This window comes from Euleptes europaea, chromosome 6, assembly GCF_029931775.1.
Source record: "Euleptes europaea isolate rEulEur1 chromosome 6, rEulEur1.hap1, whole genome shotgun sequence".
NCBI classification, from domain to species: domain Eukaryota; kingdom Metazoa; phylum Chordata; class Lepidosauria; order Squamata; family Sphaerodactylidae; genus Euleptes; species Euleptes europaea.
Window position 1 is genome coordinate 97,438,668 of NC_079317.1, and position 22,694 is coordinate 97,461,361.

The 22,694-nt window shown below is 43.5% G+C and overlaps 1 protein-coding gene across 1 annotated transcript in view; it reads right to left on the minus strand.

The window, feature by feature from the left end:
- Positions 1–22,694, minus strand: part of LOC130479577 (sodium/hydrogen exchanger 10-like) — a 144,604-nt gene that overhangs the window by 73,844 nt on the left and 48,066 nt on the right. The window contains exons 11-14 of the mRNA XM_056851973.1: positions 19,504–19,628; positions 10,317–10,414; positions 8,448–8,567; positions 100–295 (exon numbers count right to left, since the gene is read on the minus strand). Of these exons, the coding sequence (XP_056707951.1) occupies positions 100–295; positions 8,448–8,567; positions 10,317–10,414; positions 19,504–19,628 (539 nt within the window). The remainder of the gene's footprint in view (positions 1–99; positions 296–8,447; positions 8,568–10,316; positions 10,415–19,503; positions 19,629–22,694) is intronic.

A 22,694-nucleotide genomic window follows, 5' to 3' on the forward strand; every position in this document is an offset into this window, starting at 1 on the left:
TTAGTGTTAAAAGGTAAATTCAAATTCTAGTTTATAAAATATGTCAGTAATTAATATTACCTATAACACAAAAATGTCAGAACATTATAGAATCCGTACCTTCATTGTTGCTTCAATTATATACAAACTCAGAAAATAGTAGTTGCACATTTTTAGTTGTTCATGAAAGTCTACGGTAATTCCTGGTATAAAATGAAAAAGAATAGGGCAGATATTCAGTAATGTTACGACAGCACTTGTATTTTCAAATTCATCCATGAATACTGTATGATGGCACATCTTCAGAAACTTGTTTCTGTGGAGAAGGGGAAAATACAGTAAGACTTTCAGTTAGTAACCAAATCATTTAGAAAACCCAGACTACTACATTAAATTCCATTTTTTTCATATCATACCCAGCCTAGCATAAGTAATCAGGATGGTAAGGAATTTCCTTAGGCCTGTTGTAGACCAGTCTACCACTGTCAGGTCTTTCTGCCTCAGAGCCCGTGGAGCTTCCACCGCTGCACACTTGCTGCGGGCCTCCTCTCAAGGCCCGTTGCTGAAGGCTGTTCAAGGCTGTGATCTCATCTGTTTGTGGTACTGTGTTTTGACTTTCAAGTCGTGAGAGATTGGGAAGCCTTGTGAACTGTTATCTGGCCGTAGCCATAAGAACCAGCAGGTTCCCGAAGTAAAGTTGCTTTCGCTTTTAATCCTTTTTTATTGTACGCAAGTCCACCTTGCCTCTATTGCTGCTCTCACTTGCCTGAGCTGCAGTCAGCTGCTGAAATTCTGTCCTTTTTCTCTTATTAAATTAGCTCTGCTTAGGATCCTCACCAGTCTGAGAGCGAGCCTTGGATACTCACTGTGAAGGCTCCTTCTGCTCTGGAATACGGAGGTCATCTGTAAAGTGGTGTTTCCGATCCTCTTGCTTCTGGGAGGCAGGACTAAAAACTTTAACTTCCTGTCTCTGGGGAAACGCCCCCTCATTTCCAGTTTGAAAACTTTCCGAGCTATAGGGCACAAGAACACTTAGATTCCGCCCCCTTATTTTTTTTTTTTTTGGAACAGGAAGGTGTAAATAGAAAGAACAACAGTAACTGTGAGAAGAAACAACAAGTGTTAGTAACAGCAACTCAATTAAGAGCCATGGCTCCGTTGTGGATAAGGCAGGAATTTGCTAGATCCCCAAACGAACTAGCTAATCCCGAACAAATGCTAAATTCCTGAGAGGTGGGCCAGATGACCTCCGTATTCCAGAGCAGAAGGAGCCTTCACAATGAGTATCCACGGCTCGTTCTCGCTCTGGAAGAGGAGGTCATCTGTAAAGTGGGACTTACAAGAGCTGTCCCTGGCCCGGGTGGGTTAAGAATTTTGCAGAACGCTCTGGAGGACTCTGCGGCCAAAGGCCGCGTCTGCAGAAGCGAACAGATTCAATTTATAATGACGGACAAAGGTGGAGACGGAAGACCAGGTCGCCGCCTTGCAGATTTCCTCTAGGGAAGCCTGTCGGTGGAGGGCGGCTGTGGTAGCAGCACTCCTGACAGAATGGGCCATGATGCCTTGTGGCACGACCAACTTGCTGGAGCTATAGGCCTGGGAAATGCAAGATCTGATGGTGCGGCTTATTGCCGTGCGAGACATGGGCTTGCCTTTATTCGGGGCTGACAAATTGATAAACAAGGCTTCAGAGGTCCTGATGCCCTCGGTGCATGAGATGTAGATCTTGAGAGCCCTCCTGAGGTCTAAAGTGTGCCATTCTCTCTCCTTGGGATGCTGTGGGTTGGGGCAGAAGGAGGGGAGCACTAATTCCTGGTCCCTTCCACCTTAGGGAGGAGGGACTGGTCTGGGCGGAGGACTACCTTATCCCTGTGAAAGGTACATAGTTCTGGTCTGACCGAAAGGACCCCCAACTCTGAGACCCTTCGAGCCGAGGTAACGGCCGTTAGGAACAAAACCTTCATTCTCAGGTGTCTTAGGTCGGTAGAGCGTAAAGGTTCGAAAGGCGCCTTGGTGAGGGCGGACAAAACTGTATGGAGACTCCATGTGGGGAATCTATGGGCTACTGCTGGGGAGGAAAGACTGACCCCTCTAAGGAAGGCCTTTATATGGGGATGTTTAGTTATCTGGAAGCCTGAGATCTTTGGGACCAAGGTGGCTATTGCGGCAAGTTGTCGGCGAAGGGTGGCTGGCTTGAGACCCTTGAGTCGTCCATCCTGGAGAAAGGACAGCAGGTGAGAAACTCGAGGTTTTAACGGGTTCACGTGTTTGCGGGTGCACCACCTCGCGAAGGTCTTCCAGGTCGTGCCATAGATGCGACGCGTGGAAGGGCGCCGGGACGCAACGATGGTGTCCGCGATGTCTGGATTGTAGCCTAAGGCTAAGAGCCGGTCCCTTTCAACAGCCATGCGGTCAAGCGGTACCACCCCGGGTCTGGGTGGCAAATAGGGCCCTGTTTGAGTAGATCGTGTCGCACTGGGAGTCTCCAGGGATTGTAGATTGACATCTCCACCAGGGTTGGAAACCAGGGGCGTCTCGGCCAAAAAGGTGCGATTAGAATGATTGACGCTTTCAGGGTCCTTACCCGTCTCAGAACTCTGGGGATGCGTGGAAGAGGAGGGAAGGGGTAGAGAAGAACCTTCGGCCACGGAGACAGTAAGGCGTCCGTCATTTCCGCCTGAGAATGATGGTAACGGGTAAAGAATCTTGGGAGCAGGTGGTTTGAAGCTGATGCAAAAAGGTCTACCTGCGGGAAGCCCAGGTGCTGGGAGAGGAGAAGGAAGGTTTCCGGATGTAGGGACCATTCTGACTCGTCCAGAGTCCGCCTGCTCAGCCAGTCCGCTTGTGTGTTGACTGTCCCCTGTATGTGTTCCGCTGAAATGGAGGCGAGATGGATCTCCGCCCATGACAGAATGAGCTTGGCCTCTCTGTGCAGGTTCAAGGACCGAGAACCCCCCCCGTTTGTTGATGTGCGCTTTCGCTGCCACATTGTCGGTCCTGATGAGAAGGTGTTGGTTTCTGACCTGGGCATGAAAGTGTTGTAGGGCCCTTCGGATGGCTCTTATTTCCAGGGCGTTGATATTCATCAGTCGCTCCTTCGCGTTCCAGAGTCTTTGCGCCGGTTGGTTGAGAAGGGAGGCTCCCCAACCCGTGAGGGATGCGTCGGTGAACAACTGGATCGGAGGGGGAATGATATATTGAAGACCCTGAGAGAGGTTGCTGGGACAGGCCCACCATCGAAGGCTCGACTTGACGGTTTTGGGTAAAATCAGGCGTTTGTGAGACCTGAGGGAGATCTCCCTCTGATATGGGCGAAGGAACCACTGCAAGGTCTTGGCATGAAGTCTGGCCCACCGTACTGCTGGAATGGTGGAGATCATGAGGCCCTGGAGTTTTTCTAGGTTGAAGATCTGAGCTGACTTGGAGAGAAGGGTGAACTTGGCCAAGGAGGAGATCTTGGTTACCTTGTCCTCTGGCAGAGACAGAGTGTTGGAGACTGTGTCTATGTGGACGCCCAAGTGAAGCAGATGTTGGGAAGGGGAAAGATGACTCTTTTCCTTGTTTATGAGGAAACTGTGGGCTTCCAAAAGTTCCAAGACTATCCTGGTGTGGTTGAGGCACAGATCCCCTGATGACGCACAGATCAGGATGTCGTCTAAGTAGGGGTGCAGTCGAATTCCCTTCTGCCGTGCCCGGGCTATCAAGGTAACAAGCACCTTTGTGAAGACCCGGGGGGCAGATGACAGGCCAAAGGGAAGCACCCGGAACTGGAAGTGTCTGTGTTGGAAGCGGAAACGGAGGAATTTTCGATGGAGGGGATGGATCATGACGTGCAGGTAGGCTTCTTTTAAGTCGATGGATGTGAGGAAGTCCTGTGGTCGTAGAGCCTCTGTGATTGAACGCAGAGTTTCCATCCTGAAGCGTCTTCTGAGGATGTGTCTGTTGAGGAACTTGAGGTCGAGGATAGCCCTCCAATCTCCGTTTCTCTTTGGCACTGTAAAGAAATAGGAGTAGACTCCCGATGAGTGCTCCTGTGGATTGACTGCTTCGATGGCTTGGATGTCGAGTAGGTGGCGGATGGCTTCTGCTGTTCTGAACTGCTTTTCTTTGTTTAAGGGGCGAGTTGATGCTACCAGACGGTCTGGGGGAATGGAAACCAGTTCCAGCTGGTAGCCCTGATGGATGATGTTGAATACCCAGGCGTCTGGATGGGAGGTTTTCCACCGGTGGCGGAATTGAGTCAGCCTGCCCCCCACAGGCTGGGTGGGAGTGTCATTGTTTTGCTGGACGGAAGGATTTGTCGTTTCTTTCTCCCTGAAAGTTGGTGAAGCAAGAGGGTTTGGAAAAACGGCCCCCTCTCCGAAAGGAACCCCTTGAGGAGCTCCAATGACTTCTTCTTTGTTCCGGTCTGTACCTGGAAAGGGTGTGGGAGGTGCGAAAGGAACCCTGGGAGGAAAAGCTTTTTTGTTCTTTACTGAAGACCTTGGGTAAGGCCTTCTTCTTATCTTTGGTTTCAACCAATATCTCTTTCAGCTTTTCCCCGAAAAGCTTCTTTCCCTGAAAGGGGAACCCCATTAAAACTGCTTTGGATCTGTGCTGTACTTGCCAGGGGCGGATCCATAGCGCTCTTCTGGCCGCCGCCGTGGTCGCCATGGCTCTAGCCGCGAAAGTCATCGTGTCTAGGGAGGAGTCTGCTAGAAAGGACACGGCTTTTAGAATTCTAGAGGCCCCCTCCAAGGCGTTCCTGTCGTCCTCTGGAATAAGTTGACCCAGTTTTCTGGTCCAGACTATTGCCGCACGAGCAACAAGGGCTGAAGTGATGGAAGCTTGGATGGCCCAGGCTGCTGCATCGTGGGACTTTTTGCAGGCCAAGTCGGCTTTGCGGTCAACGGGATCCCTAATGAGGCCCTGGCCCTCCTCTGTGACTAGGTCAGAGGTATGGAGAGCAGTAACTGCGGGTTCCACTAGGGGGACCTTGAATATATCAGCAGAGCTATTGGCTATGTTATAAAGCTTCTTAACTACTGCTGGAGGTTGGCGAGAAGCCAGGGGTTTATCCCACTCTGCATTAATAAGGGTTAAAAAATAATCAGGGATGGGGGCGACACGTGGGGTAGCGTGGTGCATATGGAAGAACTCTTTGGTCCCTAACTGCTTTTCTTGAGGCTGGGAGTCAGGGGCTGCATTCAAGTCAAGGGCTGCTAGGGTCTTGGAAAGTAGTGATTGATAGTCATCGGGACTAAACAACCTGAGTTGCTTTTCCTCTGGAGTGAGGTCCTCTCCTTCGGAGGAGAACTCGCCTTCTTCCTTCTCATCATCAGAGGAGGCAGGGGAAAAGGTGACCGTGGTGGTGACTGACTTGGTCGGAGGGGCCTTAAGGGCTGCCTTGGTAGGCCACTGGCTCCCTCCCTACCTTTGGGGTGGTTGGGAACTGGGGCCCTCACCCGGGTCGCTAAGTTCTGAGGAACCATGGACTGAGGAGGTAGGGGAAGCGAGATGCACTGCCCTGATGCCTTCTGCAAAGGCCTCCTTAATTAGTGCCGAGAGTTCCGCCTTAAGAGAAAGCAGTCCCATCGCTTCTATGGCGGATAGGGGTGGGGGCGCGTTACCCTCCGAGGAGGGAGTCGGCGCCTTACCATCTGGAGGGTTCTCCGAGGTTGTGGCTTGTGGCGCGGCTGTAGCCGTCTGGTTTTCCGTCACTGTCGCCGCGGGCGGGAGCCTGCGCGGCGCGGCAAGAGAGCGGGGAACAGAAGTTGCACGAGCCCTTTTGTTACCTTTAACATGGGCCGCATCGGTTCCCTTCCTCTTAATGGAACCGTCTCCCCGCTTCTTCTTGCTCTTCCCCTTAGAACCACCGGAGTGGCTGCCAGGGGCTTTTAGTTGGGCTTGCGGGGCTGGAACAAGCAAGCCGGGGTCCAAATCTTCCTGTGCGATAAAGGCATCAGGAGGGGCATCCGCCATTTTGATTTGGCGGGAAAGCCACAACCTGAATAAAAAAGGGTCTATACTGTGCAGCAGGAGGACAGAAAGAGAAATAGTATAGATTAGAAAATAGACCTGAGAAAAGAAAGAGCAAGAAAAGTTAGAAAACTACCCTTCTAAGAAGAGTTAGCAGAGAGCTGCTGATAAAGCCTGCTCTCCCAAAGCGAGGCAGGAAAGAACTGGAAATGAGGGGGCGTTTCCCCAGACAGGAAGTTAAAGTTTTTAGTCCTGCCTCCCAGAAGCAAGAGGAACGGAAACACCACTTTACAGATGACCTCCTCTTCCAGAGCGAGAATGTCTGTTTGTGGGAAGCTAGGGACGGACTCCAGAGTCTGACATTAGGGCAGCAATCGAGGCAAGGTGGATTTGCGTACAATAAAAAAGGATTAAAAGCGAAAGCAACTTTACTCCGGGAACCTGCTGGTTCCTATGGCTACGGCCAGATAACAGTTCACAAGGCTTCCCAGTCTCTCAAGACTTGAAAGTCAAAACACAGTACCACAAACAGATGAGATCACAGCCTTGAACAGCCTTCAGCAACCAGCCTTGAGAGGAGGCCCGCAGCAGGTGTGCAGCGGTGGAAGCTCCACGGGCTCTGAGGCAGTAAGGCCTGACAACCACCAACCAGTGATAATTGAGTGGAACATGTGAGGCCAAGTTAATGGGATCAAAAGAAGAAGATGGTTTTTATATGCCAACTTTCTCCACCACTTAAGGAAGAATCAGACTGGTTTGCAATCCCCTTCCCCTCTCCACAACAGACACCCTGTGAGGTAGCTGGAGCTGAGAAAGCGTAATTAGCGCAAGGTCACCCATCTAGCTTCATGTGTAGGAGTGGGGAAACAAATCCAGTTCACCAGATTAGCCTTCGCTGCTCATGTGGAGGAGTGGGGAATCCAATTTGGTTCTCCAGATCAGAGTCCATCGCTCTTAACCACTACATCACGCTGGCTGGTGCAAAGGAACTGCACTCCACACTACCTGTGAAATCACAAGGGCCTCAGTATCTGAAAGGAGGTGCCTCTGGGCCAGTCTCTCAGTATCTGACATGGAGGGACCTAGTGGCCTTACAGGGAGTAAAGTGTGATTCTCTCTTACTTCTTTTAGCCATGCTAACAGTAGCCTTCATGACAGAGCAGCCAAAAGTTTCAAAAGGAAGTCACACTCTTCTTCCTTCCTACCTGCCACTAGTGTCATTACAGCCTTCTCAGTCTCATACTCTTTTCCTTAGCAACCAGGGGTGGAGATGGAAGATGCCAGTAACTCCCATGCTTGGTCCTGTTGGTAGAGAAGGACCAAGCTGAGTGACAGTGACAGCAAGAAGGAAGAGGGTAGAGGAAACAAGTGGCTCTAGTGGTAAATGTGTGCTGAGGGGGAGAAGATTAGTTTCAGCATAGATCACCTATGCAGCTGTAAAAAAAATGATGTCAGTTCTATACCTAGGTTCAGAACATTCCTTCCCATTGGGAATGGGAGGTGACAGAGGTCTCTATGAACTTGATATCACTGCCTACTGCATAAACTATGATATGAAATGCTGAAAAGTGTTAGAAAAGCTGTCTTATGCCTGCATCCAGGCTCTGGTGACTTACCTCTTGAGTCATAGGGCTCCATTTCTACCCCACACCTTACAAAACAGCATCTTCTAGGTCGTTCAGGCATGGGAGTTTTACCTGACGTTCATTGCTCGCTAGATCCATACCTTCCTTTTGGGAATCTATGCACCAGCAGTCTCCAAGCTCAAATCAAGTCCCACCCCTTTAAATGCTACTTTCTAGTTGGCTTACTTGTAGTGCTTACTGTGAGACAACCCCCCAACCCAATTGGTTCATAAAAAAGCATTTTAAGAACAACAACAACAACAACAAAGGAGCAACCAGAAAGGAAGGGGGGTGGGGAGAAATCCAAGCCTCAGTTTTAAAAAGCTTTTCTTCTGCTCAGAAAGAGCTCCAAGAAAGCAGGAAGTAGGAAGTATTTCAATCCCCGTCTCTAAACATGTTGCTTTGTAATTGGGTGTGAGAGAAACCAAGCTTGCATGCCCTGCACTTTGCCTTATGCTTGGGGATATCACCCGGGCTTTTCTCAGGGGAGAGGGAAGAGCCAGACATTGCAAGGGCTGGGCATGAAGTCACCTCTAATGAATGGAAAACTCAAACACTACTTCCTTCAAACTTGGCTGGTCTGCCTGCCTTGAATTACATTATCTGCTCCTTAACTAGCTGAACTTCAGTTCACAATTTTGGATTGTGAGCTCTGCCAGTGTTAGATTATGTGACCTTATTCTGGCCTTTCTGATAGCTGGTCGCAATTTTGGAACTGGAATTCTGGCTTCCTGGGACCACATTTCTCAGTCCCTGCTGGACTGACAGTGCACTTGTTCAGACCCTGAAAACCACACCCAACATTTTGATCTTATTAAAGTGTGTAGAACAAGCATGTTACCCATTCCTTCATCTATGTTTTAGTAAATATTATTTTGTACTAACCTTGATGGCTTAGATTTTTCTTCTTTTACATTATAAGACCAATCCATGAGCCAGTTTTTAATTGTTACCAGTAATCCTTTACTTTCCCAGTATGTCTTTACTTCTTGGATATTCATAAACCTAGAATATTTACAATAATACATAACTGAGAGAACAAGCTAAAACATGAACACAATACGAGCTGCAATACTAGTGAAGTTATACTACTTGTAGAAATTAAGAATAAAGATAATGAGGTATATTAACAGGAACACTGAAAAACACTACAACCCTACATATTCTCTGATAATTATTATTAGTAAAAATACATCTGGTTTCATTATTATGTGTTTGCCGTTACATAAAAGTCACACACATTTTCTAGGGAAAGACAGGACCTCTTTAGAACTACATCAACTATGTAATTATGACAATAACAGCTCAATCCTAAATTCCAGATGCTGGCGCATCACTGATACCAGAGCAGCACTGATGAAGCTAGTCAGTATCCTATGTATTTTTCAACAGAGGAAAAAAATGTCCCTAAAGACACACTTCCTAGGAGCTGAGAGCATAGCAATTACACTAGAACAGGGGTGCTGAACTCATTTGTTACAAGGGCCGGATATGACATAAATGGTATTTGGTCAAGCCAGGCCATGTGTATCATAAAATTTAATGCCAGGTACCGGAGGCACGAACTATATAGAAGACACAGGCATAGCCAATTAATTATATTATTTTTTACTTAAAATATAAACATGGTTAAACAATACCTCCTCTTACAGTATTTTCTTTCATTTAACAGTCTTTGATAATTGACACCTCAGGAATGGGGGGGTGCACCTCGGCTGGTGAGTCCAGATTGTGTCTGTGTGTGTGTCTGCCTTGTGGGCCGGATAAGAGGTCTCAAGGGGCTGGATCCAACCCACAGGCTGTATGTTTGACACCCATACACTAGAGTCCACATCAATACCAACTCCAATCACTAGTCATGAACAGCACAACAATTACCCCCCATGCCATGTATAATGCACCCCGACACTACATGCCTCTCTGACATTATTCTCATCCACAACACAGAGCAAAGGAAGGAACAAAGAAAACATGGCACCCACCACTGCAGAGAAGAGTGTGGTATGGGCAGTAGCAATCTGATAACTATTATGTTCCAGGGAGGCTTACAGATGGAGGCTCAAATTCTATCCTATGAACATATACCCTTTTGAAAGGGGGGCACAAAAAGAAAGAAGCACAGGCAGTCCAACCATATCACCCAGACCACTCCACAGCTCATGTGGCACAGGAAATCTCTGCAGAAATCCCAAAGCAAGGATTCAGGTAATGGGGCAGAGTTATAATACCCGAAGGGGCAGTTTTTTGCTGGGCAAGGGAGACACAGGCACTCAGCCAGCAACAAAAGAACTCAAAACTGCACATTTACAGATGGCATATTTGCCATCTCCCCAGTACTCACTGGGGCAAAGCATTCATGTTGGAAACAGGACTGAACGGTTCAATTCCCATCAAAGGGAAAGCTGGGAATGAGACACAGCTCACGTTTGGGCCAGCAACAATCTGATAAGCAGCAAAATAGAAGGATGAGGCTGCAGATCATTCTTCTAATTACACATCCAACTGGGAATACAGGAGAAAGAAACATCTTGAGGTATTTGGAATCCTCCATTGGCCTTGGTGGCAAAACCAGCAATATATAGTAGAGCAGGAAATAATATAGAGAAAGGCGTAGAGTTGTGGAACAGCACAGGCTTAGCTTGACTAAGGTTCAAGCTATGCATGTGGTGAGCTTGAAGGAGAGAACATCCCTGTAATGAGTTCCAAGCACAGCTTATCACAGCACTATTCACAATATGCTGTAACAGTACTTACTTTCCTTTGAAATCAACATAGTTTTCTGCTACACCAATCAATGTGTGGGCAGCTTCTTGGTTAAGTATTCCAGTGTTGTATTGCTTCTGATAATTGGCCTGTATTTTGAAAAATAAAATCAATTCTAAATAAATATACTGTTTGTATCTATCATACTAATAAACAATTCTGTGCACTTGTCCAATATACCTGCCAGACTCCCGTATGTTTTCTAGGGCTGGTTTTCTGTCTGTCGTATTCTCACTCTCTCTAACATACACTATTCACATCTGAGTCTCTGAACTGACTCCACAGAAAAACATCATGTTGGAGGTGAGACTAGTCAGCTATCTCATATGACTAGGAGCCAGGATGGACTCCATTCACAGTGCAATGACATTCATCTTCTGAGCATACAACTTGACTAACAGCTGCAGTTACTAGTGACCATCTACATGCTCTGCTGTAGGGTTGCCAACTGATTTGTTCTAGTCCAACTTCTACACCCTTGCAAGCAGTAGTGTGGTAATGAACACCTGAATGCAGTAGAAGAACAGTACATTGAAGATTGCTGACCAAAAAGATTGCCTTGTGGGGCAGGCAATGAGCATGATCAGCCTGTCCCAAGCAATTGTATTTGATGGTACAAACATCAGCTGTGCCTGGAATGTCTTTCAGGAATGTCTGGTAGCCAGCCCAATTCTGAGCTTGAATTTGAGGCCATGGGTATGTTAATCTGTAACATAGGAAGGGGGAAATGGTGCCTTTACTTGCTGGAAAACATGCTTAGACCCAGAGGTCCCTGAAAAGTACCCTGGCAACCAGCTGCCACAGCTCAGGACATCCTGAGCACATCGACACTGACCCTCTGAGAAGGTAATCTTCCTGTGCAGTACTAGAGCAATAACAAAGCAACTTTATAACCATCCTGGTAGCACCCATGCACATGGGGAAGAGATTAAGAGAAATATCCCAGAGAAATAAGTTGTACTAAGTGAAGCTGAAAAAAAATCTTTATAAAAAGGCAAATTGTAAAAGAGAGAGAAAAAAGAAAAAGGGTAGCTGTATTAAAAAAGGAGTGCAAAAAAGGCAAAACAAAACACAGGGGAAGGCACACAGCGACAACAACACAGAGATATTTGAATGAAAAGAAATAAGTTGAACTAAGTAAGTTAAACATACATTACCTATGCTGCAGCAGGTTCCTCAGTGCATGTGCAGAGTTCCTTGTGGTAACAAGAAGTCAAAGGAGTTCTTAACCCTACCCAATTTCCTGTAGACTCAGTTTCCACTGAAAACTGAAGACAAGGGAAAATCCCAAATGTCCAAATACTTATGCTAAATGGAAATGGACCTAACCCAGCCTCCTATCTAAGAATGACAAGTGGATTTCTCCAATCCCATGCAAATCCCCATATCTGATGTCAGAGGCTACTTTTACCAATCACAGCCAAATACAATATAGTCCCACCTTCACCAAGCACTTGGTAATGGCTCTGAACTTCCATGACAAATAGATGGTCTTGTCCAAACTGGGTCATCCTTTGTCCAGAATGGTTAAGTCTGCCAGGATGGTCCCATGAGGAATGGAAATGAAAAAGCTCATTCTTTTTTTTTTTTTTATAATAATTTTATTGGTTTTTATAACACAAATTTTCCATGATAGTAAACAACAATAAAAGCAATATGAAATTCAAAATCAAAATTCTAACTCTATGTTGTTATAATTTCTTGAATTCATAACAAAAAAAACAAATTAGAGGAAAATTTATGACTTCCCCATCACCTCTCTCCGCCTCTTAATAAAATATTCATCCCATCGTAATTGGTCTGATCTTAACTGTTATAAATTCATTTAACTTTCATAGAACATTTTCTATTAATCTAAATGATTATAACCCTTACTATTAATTGTATCTTCTAGATCAGATTAATAAGTATTCTTCCATTTTCCCCAGTTTTAATTCATATTCACAGTATTTCATCCAATCCTCCCATTCCCCTAAGAATCGAACTTTGTCTTTTTCATTTAAAATGGCTGTAAGTTTTGCCATTTCCACCAATTCGAACATTTTCCCAATCCAGTCTTTTTTCTCGGGAATTTCTGCCCCCTTCCATTTTGCTGCATAAAGCAGTCTCGCAGCTGTTGTAGCATAAATCAAAAAAGTTCTTTGTATTAACAAGTCGTCAGGTATCATACTTAATAGCATCATTTCTGGTGTTTTGGGTATATTTTTTTGTACTATTAGTCTCAGTTCATTGTATATCATATCCCAAAAGTCTTTAGCTTTATCACAAGTCCACCACATATGGTGAAAGGAACCAATTTCCTTATTGCATTTCCAACATTTGGGGGATGTCACTTTATATATCTTTGCCATCTTCTTAGGTGTTAAATGCCATCTATACATCATTTTATAAATATTTTCTCGAATTGATTGCGCATTTATTCCTTTCAAGTCTTTTGACCAAAGTCTTTCCCATTTGTTTAAAGGAATATCATGTCCAATATTTTGAGCCCAATCAATCATAGTTGGTTTAATTGTCTCCTGCTCACAATATAATGTTAAGAGTAGATTGTACATTTTAGAGATCAATTTCAGATTGTTCTCTAGTAACATCTTGTGGAAAGGGGACTTTTCTTTAGAAAATCCATTTTTCATATCTTGTACAAAAACTGATTTAATCTGACAATATTGCAACCATTGTAAATCCTCTTTGAGAAATTGAAATTCCTTTAATGAACATTTTTTCCCCTCCCAATTAATTAATTCCTGGTAGATTATGAATTTGTCCGGTCTAAGTGGTCGAAGTGTTAGCATTTCTTGCGGTGAAATCCACATCGGAGTTGTTGGTTCCAAAATATGTTTGTATTTCATCCAGATGCGCAGTAGAGAGGACCTGATTATATGATTCCTAAATGATGCTTGTATCTTAATTTTATCATACCATAAATAGCCATGCCATCCACTAATATTATTAAAGCCTTCAAGCTCCAATAAACGTGTATTTGATAAGGTTATCCAGTCTTTTAGCCATGTTAAGGCTACCGCTTCAGCGTAAAGTTGAAAGTTTGGTAGTGCTAAGCCTCCTCTAACTTTAAGGTCCACCAGATATCTATAAGCAATCCTCGGTTTTTTCCCTTGCCAGATGAAATTTAAAATGTCTTTCCTCCAAGTATCAAAGTATTTAACATGTGATATTATAGGCAAGTTTTGGAATAAGAAGAGCATCCTTGGTAACACATTCATTTGAATTGTTGAAATACGTCCCAATAGTGACAACTTTTTATTTGACCAAATAATCATATCAGTTTTTATTTTACCCCATAATTTAAGATAGTTGTTGGTTAACAATTCTTTGCTCTTCGCTGAGATCCAGATTCCCAAGTATTTAACTTTATTGGCCTTCTCCCAACCTGTAAACGTACTGAATTCCTGTTGTTCTATTTCTGATAAATTTTTGAATATTGTCTTTGTTTTTTCTTGATTGACTTTAAATCCCGATATTTCCCCAAAGTCGTCCAGAGTCTCTTGTAGTAACTTCATTGATTGTGTTGGGTTTTCCAGAATTAACAGGAGGTCATCCGCGAATGCTCTCAATTTAAATTCATGTTTTTTAATTTTTAGACCACGAATGTCCTCCATACTCCTTAGTTTACAACATAGTGTTTCCAACACCAACAAAAATAATAACGGAGACAAAGGACAGCCTTGTCTAGTTCCTTTCTTAATTTGACAATTTTCCGACATTGATTCATTCACCAAAATTTTCGCATGTTGGGATGTATAAATGGCTGATATACCTTTCAAAAAACGGTCTCCAAAATTTAATTTTACCAATGTTTTTTCCATAAAGTCCCATGAGACCATATCAAAGGCTTTTTCCGCATCCAAAAATACAAAGGCGGCTGATCGTTGTATATTCTGGTCATAATATTCTAATGAGTCCAATAAGATTCTTATATTATCTTTAATTTGCCTTCCTGGAACAAAGCCCGCCTGATCTTCATGTATAAGGTCTTTGATGAATTTTCTTATCCTATTCGATAAGATCGAGGCATAAATCTTATAGTCCACATTTAACAACGAAATAGGTCTATAATTTGATGTTCTTTCTGGGTCTCTTCCTTCCTTGGGTATCAACGATATGTATGCATGCGACCAAGTTTCTGGGGCTACTCCCTTATCCAAAATTGTATTGCAAAGTGATACAAAGAAGTCTGCTAAGTTGTCCCTAAATGTTCTATAAAATAAAGCAGTTATTCCATCTGGTCCAGGTGTCTTATCCGTCTTTTGTTTCATTATTGCTTTTTGTATTTCTTCCCTTGTGATTGGAGCATCTATCCATTCTCGTTGGTCTGTTGAGAGGATATTCATCTGTATTGAACTTAAAAACTTATCTATTTTCTGTTTTGAAATATTTTCTTTCTGATACAGCTTAGTGTAAAATGAAACAAATTCTTTTTGTATATCTGTAGTTGAATGAACTGGTCCTTTAGCAGTTTGAATTTTTGTTATAATCTTCTTCTGAAATGAGTCTTTCAGTTGTGTTGCTAAAAATTTCCCAGGTTTATTAGCATGTTCAAAATATTTTTGTTTGGCAAATTTTAAGTTTTTGTTCATTTCCTCCATTATGACCAAATTTAATTGATGTTTAGATACAGAAATCTTCATTTGTATTTCATTTTTCTCTTCTTCTTGTAACGCCATAACAAGTTCTTGTTCCAAATTTTGTAAATCCCAAAGTATATTATTGGTAAATTGTAGTTGAGTTTTCCTCCACGCTGCATGTTTCTGTATCATAAATCCTCTTAGAACTGCTTTAAACGCATCCCACACTATATTCAACGTAGTTTCTCCATTAAGATTGACTTCAAAAAAATCTTTAATCAGATCATATAATTCTTTTTGAATCTTATTTTCCTTTAGAAGTTTATCATTCAATCGCCATCTAAATGCTTGTTTATTGTTCCACTCAAATGTAACCGGATTGTGATCAGAGAAAGTTCTTGGTAAAATATGTATTTTACGTAGTTGCGTAAAAATTGATTTACTAGACCAAATCATGTCTATTCTGGAGTGTGAGTCATGTCTCGCTGAATAAAAGGTATATTCTTTGGCTGTAGTATTCATTGTTCTCCAGATGTCTTGTAATTCCAATTCTGTAGCCATGGTGAAGAAAGTTTTAGGTAAACATCCTTCATTTTTGTCTTTTGCTTTTGATTTTTTATCCAAAATTGGGAGAATAACGCCATTTAAGTCACCCATCAATAAAATCTGGTCATTAGCATACTGAGAGATCAGTTCATGCAATTGTCCATAAAATTTTGTTTTTCCTTCATTGGGAGCATATATTCCTACTACAATCGTCTTTTGCCCCAATATTTTGGTTTTTATAATTACAATTCTCCCTTCGTTGTCTTTATATAGTAGTTCAGGACTAAGGCTAGAATGAGCATATATTACTACTCCCTTAGTTTTTGTTTCGGCCGATGCCACAAATGCTTGTCCAAGCATTTGCCTATCCAAATATTTTTTGTGTTTTTTTGCTATATGAGTCTCTTGTAAACAAATTAGGGAGTATTTATACTTCTGTAGATATTTAAAAATTCTAGCCCTTTTAGTTTTTTCATTCAAACCATTCACATTCCAAGAAATTACTTTTGCCATGGTACAATGATTATTGAAGCAAAATATGCAGTCTATAATTTAGTTCCTCCTGCTGCTCCCTGTGGTTCTTCTTCTTCTTCTTGTTCTTCTTCCTCTTCCTTTTGATCCCCAGTTAATCCTTTAAGATCTGATTTATATTTTCTCAGAAATTTTCCCACATCTGCTGTAGATGTAATTGTCATTTTCATTTCTTTGTAGGTAAAAGCCAAGCCTTGTGGCATAATCCAGCGATATTTGATACCATTAGCTTTCAAAACAGACACAAATTCTTTGTAATTATTCCTCTGTGAGAGTAAATGTCTTGGTATGTCCTTTAATAAAATTAGAGGAATGTCTCCTGCTGACACCGGGTTGTCATAATGCATCTTCATGATCTTATCCTTAATCCTAGTGTCATAGAACACTATCATCAAGTCTCTTGGCTTAGATCTTTTCATTCTAGCAGGTAATGGTATTCTGTATACTCTGTTAATAGCTTGGTTCAATTCTTGTTGATCCATCTGAAACAAGTAAGCCAGATTTGGGATTACAGTTTCTTTGTTGTCTCCCATCATATCTGGAAGGTTGCGCAGACGAAGGTTGGTCTCTCTCACTCTCATCTCCATCATTGCTATTTGATCTTTTACAGTTATCTGATTTAATTGTATTGTTTCAATCTGTTTTTCTTGGCTTACTAATTTTTTCTTTGTATCCTTATGCTCTTCCATCACTTTCTTTATTGATAAGTCCATTGTTTGCATATCTGACTGCATAATGCTCATTTGGGTTTTTACTTCTTTAAGATCTCCTGTTATCACACCCAATTTGTGATCAATAGCTTGAGATGCTTGACCTAGGTTTGTCATCATAGAAGTTAACTGTGCCATCTGTGTAGACATCTGTGTAGACATCTGTTCAAGCTGCTTATTTGTTGCCTCTGTTTGTTTGGCTAGCATATCTTGTAATTTCTTATCCATGGCTAAGACTTGTACTGAGTCCTTCAGTTTAGTATAGGCAGGGCTATGCAATGAGCCAGAGCGGGGTCGAGTTCCAGACATTTACATTGGAATAAGACTGGTAAAAGTCATGTCTTCAGACAGGGCCCTCCAGGTGGTAGTTAATAGAAGGTAGTTCAATGATCAGCTTGATAATTTTTTCGGGTTGAAAAGAGCTAAATTTGGCTTTAAAACAGCTTAATAAAGTTTTGAAATACCAACGAGTTTTATTGGACGCTCTAGGTCGGGTCTACCAGGAAGTATTCCGGAAGTTGTATTTGCCGTGGACCTTCTACCGTCTCATCTCGATGGTTGTTTCCTTTAGGAACTATTTCTGTGTAACTCAAGTGCGACGCGTATCCGGTCCTCCAGCTTGCTTCCTGTTGTTGTGACTCAGATGATAGAGAGGGTGGTATAGAGGGGCTTCCGGTCTGATGAATCCCTTGCTGCTAACGTGGCAGGAAACTCTTTTTCACCAGAAAATCAGGAAGAAATTCACCCTCCCCTTCCCTCGAAGTTGCTTCTCATTGGTGGAAATTTTAGTCCATCATCTAAGCGTCCTTCCAACTCTTTGTTTTGATTTAAGCTGATCTGTCTGATAAGGCTCCTGCCGCTAATCCTGATGGAATTTACGAATCAAACTTTCCCGATTGAGATAAGGGAGGAGCAGGGGCACTGGGAATATCTTCATCTACCCCCCAGTTATACGGTGATGCCAGTAAAAAACGAAGGGTTCTTTGTACTCACTTGGGCATCGAGAGGTGAGGTTCTTTTCTTAAAATAGTCCTTGTGTTGGTGTTAAGGTGGTGGAGGGTAGAGCCTTGTGCCAAAGCTGCGTTTTGGCGATTCCTTTCCCTAATTGCCCTCGCAGGACCGGCGTCCAGAGCTCTGGGGGACTTATAAAAGCTCCCTCAGAGTCTTTGGGAGGTCAAACTGCGTTTGCGGGCTGCAGGGAATTCCTGCTGTCCGACCCACTTGCAAGGGTCGGATTGGGGTGCATATATCACCCCTAAATTAGCGCAAACTTGGATTTCTCTCAGGACAGCCTGAGAGAACGTCGTACTCATCCCAGCACACCACCGGAAGTCCGGAAATGAAAAAGCTCATTCTAATGGAATCTTTAGGGATCCAAGATCCCGGACTTTCCAGGTGGCACTCTTGAGCCTTAGCAAGTTTTAGGATTTCTGTCACAGTTACACCCTTCTTTGTCCTAGTTTATATGGTTGGTGTTGCTGGGGCATTCCTAATATCCCAAGCTGTGTGCCTAATTGTGAGTGTGGTTAGGGGATTACTCTGACAGCCCATTCCTGAGCCTTTCGGTGGCCGAGGACGGCATGGCCGAGGTGCAGCCATGGCGCCTCCAAAGCTATTCCCTGGCTACTGAAATGCTTTAAAAAGCCTTTAAACATTTTGTTGTTTGAAAATGGGGCAAAATGCTGTGCCAGCAAAAAACAGTGAAGCTGTGCCAGCAAAAAACTGATGCAGAAACGCTGTTGTTGTAGGCAGTATTCCCAGGGCAAAAGGGGTCAGGAAGCTGAATACATGGCGCTCTACCCCCCCCGGCACTCCCTGGGAACACCCCCGCATCCTGCTGGCGCAGGGCTTTGTACTGGTGAGACACCAGCGGGAGGCCAAGCCGGTGTCCCTAGGCGGTGTTGCCATGGCAGAGCAGGGAGGCCGACGTGAGCAGCCCAACACCAGCATCCCTGCCATTCACAGTGGCACAAATAGCCTGGACACTGGCGCGAGCACTTGCACTCCTCCTAAACTCTTTCCGGCTAAGAGCTCAGGAATGGGACGTTTGTGTGCAAAGTGTGGGTTCTAATCCAACCTCTTCCTTCTATTTTGCTGCTTGTGCATTTGCTGTTGGCCAAAAGGTGAACTTCTTGTCACTATCTCCCTAAGTGGCATCCAAACCCATGGCTCTTGTTTGACATGTGGATGCCTTTTTCCAGTGAGCTCTGGGGAGTTGACAGGAATGCCTTACTTGTGTATTCCCTGCTTGCTGCATTTGCATCCCTCCTTTTTGGGAAAAAGGATAGTGTTCTTTAGACTCCCCCTCCCCATTATGATACTTGAACCCTTGTGTAGGAGAGGTCTTGGGCATTCTATCAGTGTTGTCTCTGCCAAGTGAAGTACATCTGGTATTAAGGAACATGGCTGCAAGATTGGAATCAAACCCACATCTGTGGAGCTCCACGGTTTGTTTGTTCCAAGGCTCTGACTTAATCACACCAGGTCTAATCTAGTGGAGGGTGCTGTGTTCCCTTTGTTCTCTCCCTTGTTGTGTATTGCATGTGAGTGGTGGTGTGCTAATGTCAGGGGAGCATGGTAATATCTGCATACACTGGTTGGGTGCTTCAGTCTTTGGCTGCCATAGGGGAAAGTGTCAGTAAACCATGCCATGAACTCCAGTGCAATTGTTATGATCTCTTTTCATTAGAGTAGGGTGTTTCTTTACATATTTCCCCTCTGCTGAGTAAGCACAGGATAAGCTAGTATTGGGGTCTTAGGAGTGCACTGTTGGAATAGTAAAAGACCAATACAATGAAAAATACTAACTATTTGAGCATTTAAGAGACGCAATCGGGCTTCTTCCATTAAGTCAGCAAGTTGTTGAGAATTCCTCTCACGTGAAACATCATTATCACACTCTGGACATTTAATTGTTTGGAACAGCTGGGCATCTTCTTCTGGAGATAGCTGTGTAAAGAAAAAGAAAAACAACAAAAATGGGGCTAACCTAAGCAAGGCTGTTAACAATAGGACGGTTTGGAGGGCATTGATTCATAGGGTTGCCATGAATTGGAAGTGACTTAACCGCACTTAAGTGTAAAACAGGGTTGTTCTTACCTGTAACTGCTGTTCATCAAGGGTCTTCTGTGCAGACACACATTGGGACTGTGCATGAGCAGGCCTGCCACAGAAAGATCTTCTAGTTTAAAACCACTAGGGGTGCTTGAACTTCCTTTGGAGCCATTGCAACCATTCCTGCCTAAACAGTCATGTGGTCCAGTGGGACATCGCTCCCTCAGTTCCACCTGAGCCATCACAAGCACAATCTTTATGGAATATTCTAAGAGATCCCAGCAGGCCAGGTAGGAGGGAATGTGCGCCTGCACAGAAGACACTTAATGAACTGCAGTTACAGTTAAGTGCAACTCTGTTTTCATCTTTGGTGTTCTGTGCAGTCCCACAATGGGATCCTAGCAAGCTACTCACCAAAGTGGTGGGAAGAGCTTCAGTGGAACATAGATTGCAGTACCGCTTTTCCAACCAATGCTTCTTTTCTTGCATCCAGGTCTAAGAGATAGTGCTTGACAAACGTATCAGCAGACAATCATGTTTCGACTCTGCAAATCTCCTGGATTGGAACACCTCTGAGGAAAGCTGCAGAAGATGCTTGCACTCTAGTAGAATGTGCACATACAACTAATGGAAACAGCACACCTGCCTTAGCATAACAAATCCTTATTGTGGACACAATCCAATGTGACAATGTCAGAGATGAGGCTCTCTTCTCTTTGGAAGGGCCCAAGTAGGTAAAAAATTAAGCATTATCCCTCATCAACATTTTTGTTCTATTTAAGTAAAATAATAAAGCTCTTCTTAAAACTAGACTATGGTGTTTTCATTCCGCATTAGAAGTTTCTTGTGTGAGGTGAAATTTTGACACTACCTTAGGGAGAAATTGCAAGTTGGGTCTTAATACCACTCTCTCCCCAAAGGTCTTGAGGAATTGGGGGGGGGAGTCACAGCAGAGCGCTGCAAATTCACTAATGCACCTAACCAAAGTAATTGCTACTAAAAAAACATACTTTCATGGACAAATGGGCTAAGGAAACAGTAGTCAATGATTTAAACAGTCTGGACATCAGATGGATCAGAATCACTGAGAGAGACCATTGTGGTATAATCACTGGTGCCAGAGGGTATGCATGAAGACCACTGAGAAATCGTTTAGTCCTATTATGTTAAAATATTGATTGACCCTGTACCTGACAGTAGAAAGCTGAGATTGCCAATAAATGTACACGGATCAATGAAACAGTTAAACCCTTTTGCTTTAGGTGAAGTAAATAATCAAATATATGAGGGAGGGATGCTTCCTGTGGGAAAATACCCCAGGAAGTCGACCAGGCTGGGAAACGTGCCCATTTATAGTTATATGAGTGCCATGTAGCCGGCTTTCTAGCCTGGATCAAAACCTTTGTCACCTCTGAAGATAATCGAAATCCTTGGGCAGAATCCTCCAAGCTGTAAGGTATAAATGACCCAAATTGTGATGACGAAGTTGCCCTATCAGTATTACATCAGGATCTGAGGATAGGTGCGCGTATGTTCCCACGGATAACCGCATCAGGATGGGAAACCATATCTGACGTGGCCAGAATGGGGAAATGAGGATGAGATCTGTGTCCTCTTGCATCGCCTTGGCCAAAACTGTTCCTATTAATGGACTGGGAAAGCATAAAAAAGTGATCCTGTATACCAAATCTGGAAGGTGTCCCCTAAATAATTTGGTGTCTTTCTGCAATGGAACAAAAGTGGCCTTGGGGTTTTTCCCTGTCGCAAACAATCTACCTGTGGAAAACCCCAAGTCTGAAAAAGGGGCTATAAATACTGATCTTGCAAAGCCCACTCAAGATTTGTTTATTGCATCCTGCTGAGCTGATCTGCTTGTACCTTTTGAGAATCAGCAATGTGCATGGCTTGTAGATGGACCTTGTACTGCAATGCCCAGTGACATATTATGGCTGCAGTGGTTTTTTGTGTGTTACGGTGCTGTCTCAATGATAAAATGCTAAAATATGAATACATTAAGCAATATATCATTAAAACAGCATCGTAACACACACACACACAAACACTGCGGCTCCCCAGTGAAGAAGAATTAGCCCACCTGTGTCGGGAGGAGGGGTCCAATGAGAAAATTGGTTTCCTGAACATAATACAATCAACAATATTCGAACAATACTTCAAGAAAACTGAGAAAAAATACTAGATAGTTGTTCACAAGCAATTACTACAGAACAATAAGCAGAAGTGTTTTTCTGAGGTAAAGTGATGACGAGAATAGCTGAAGAATGACCTACTCCGTTGACAGTGAAGAAGGAACTGAGGGGGGGGAGGGGCTGTTCCATTGGACTATGTGACTGTTTAGGTGAAAATGGTTGCAGTGGCTCCAACAGAGGTTCAAGTGCCCACTAGTGGTTTTAAGTCAGAAGAAGATCTTTCCACAGCACGCCTGCTCATGCACAGACCCAATGTAGAACTGCACAAAAGACAAAAAATAACCAAGTATACATCTAATAGATTACAATGGGAGAGCCAACAGAAAGGGCTTAACTTTCACTTTATCATGTTCCACGTTACACAAATAACACAAGCAAGTACAATAGCTAAACACAAAATCTATCACTGGAAAAAATAATAAACATAAGTTGTTCACAAAAATGCCTACTGGATTCATTCAAAAAGGAGGATTCCTTCCTTCTGAGCACCTGTGCCCACTCCTTTCTACTTAAAAGGAATCTATACAGCAAGTTTTATAATAAGACATACAGACAAGGGCAGCTTCACTGCCTGAGGGGTGATTCCCCCCTGTAGCCCAATGGGTATATTTTTTGTTATAGAATTTATGCTAGACATTTTGAGCATTAAGAGCATTTCTAAGGATTATGTGTTCTCCTCTCAGATGTAAATCAATTTGTTTCCTATAGAGTGTCACTCTTAGCAGCCAAGACAATTAG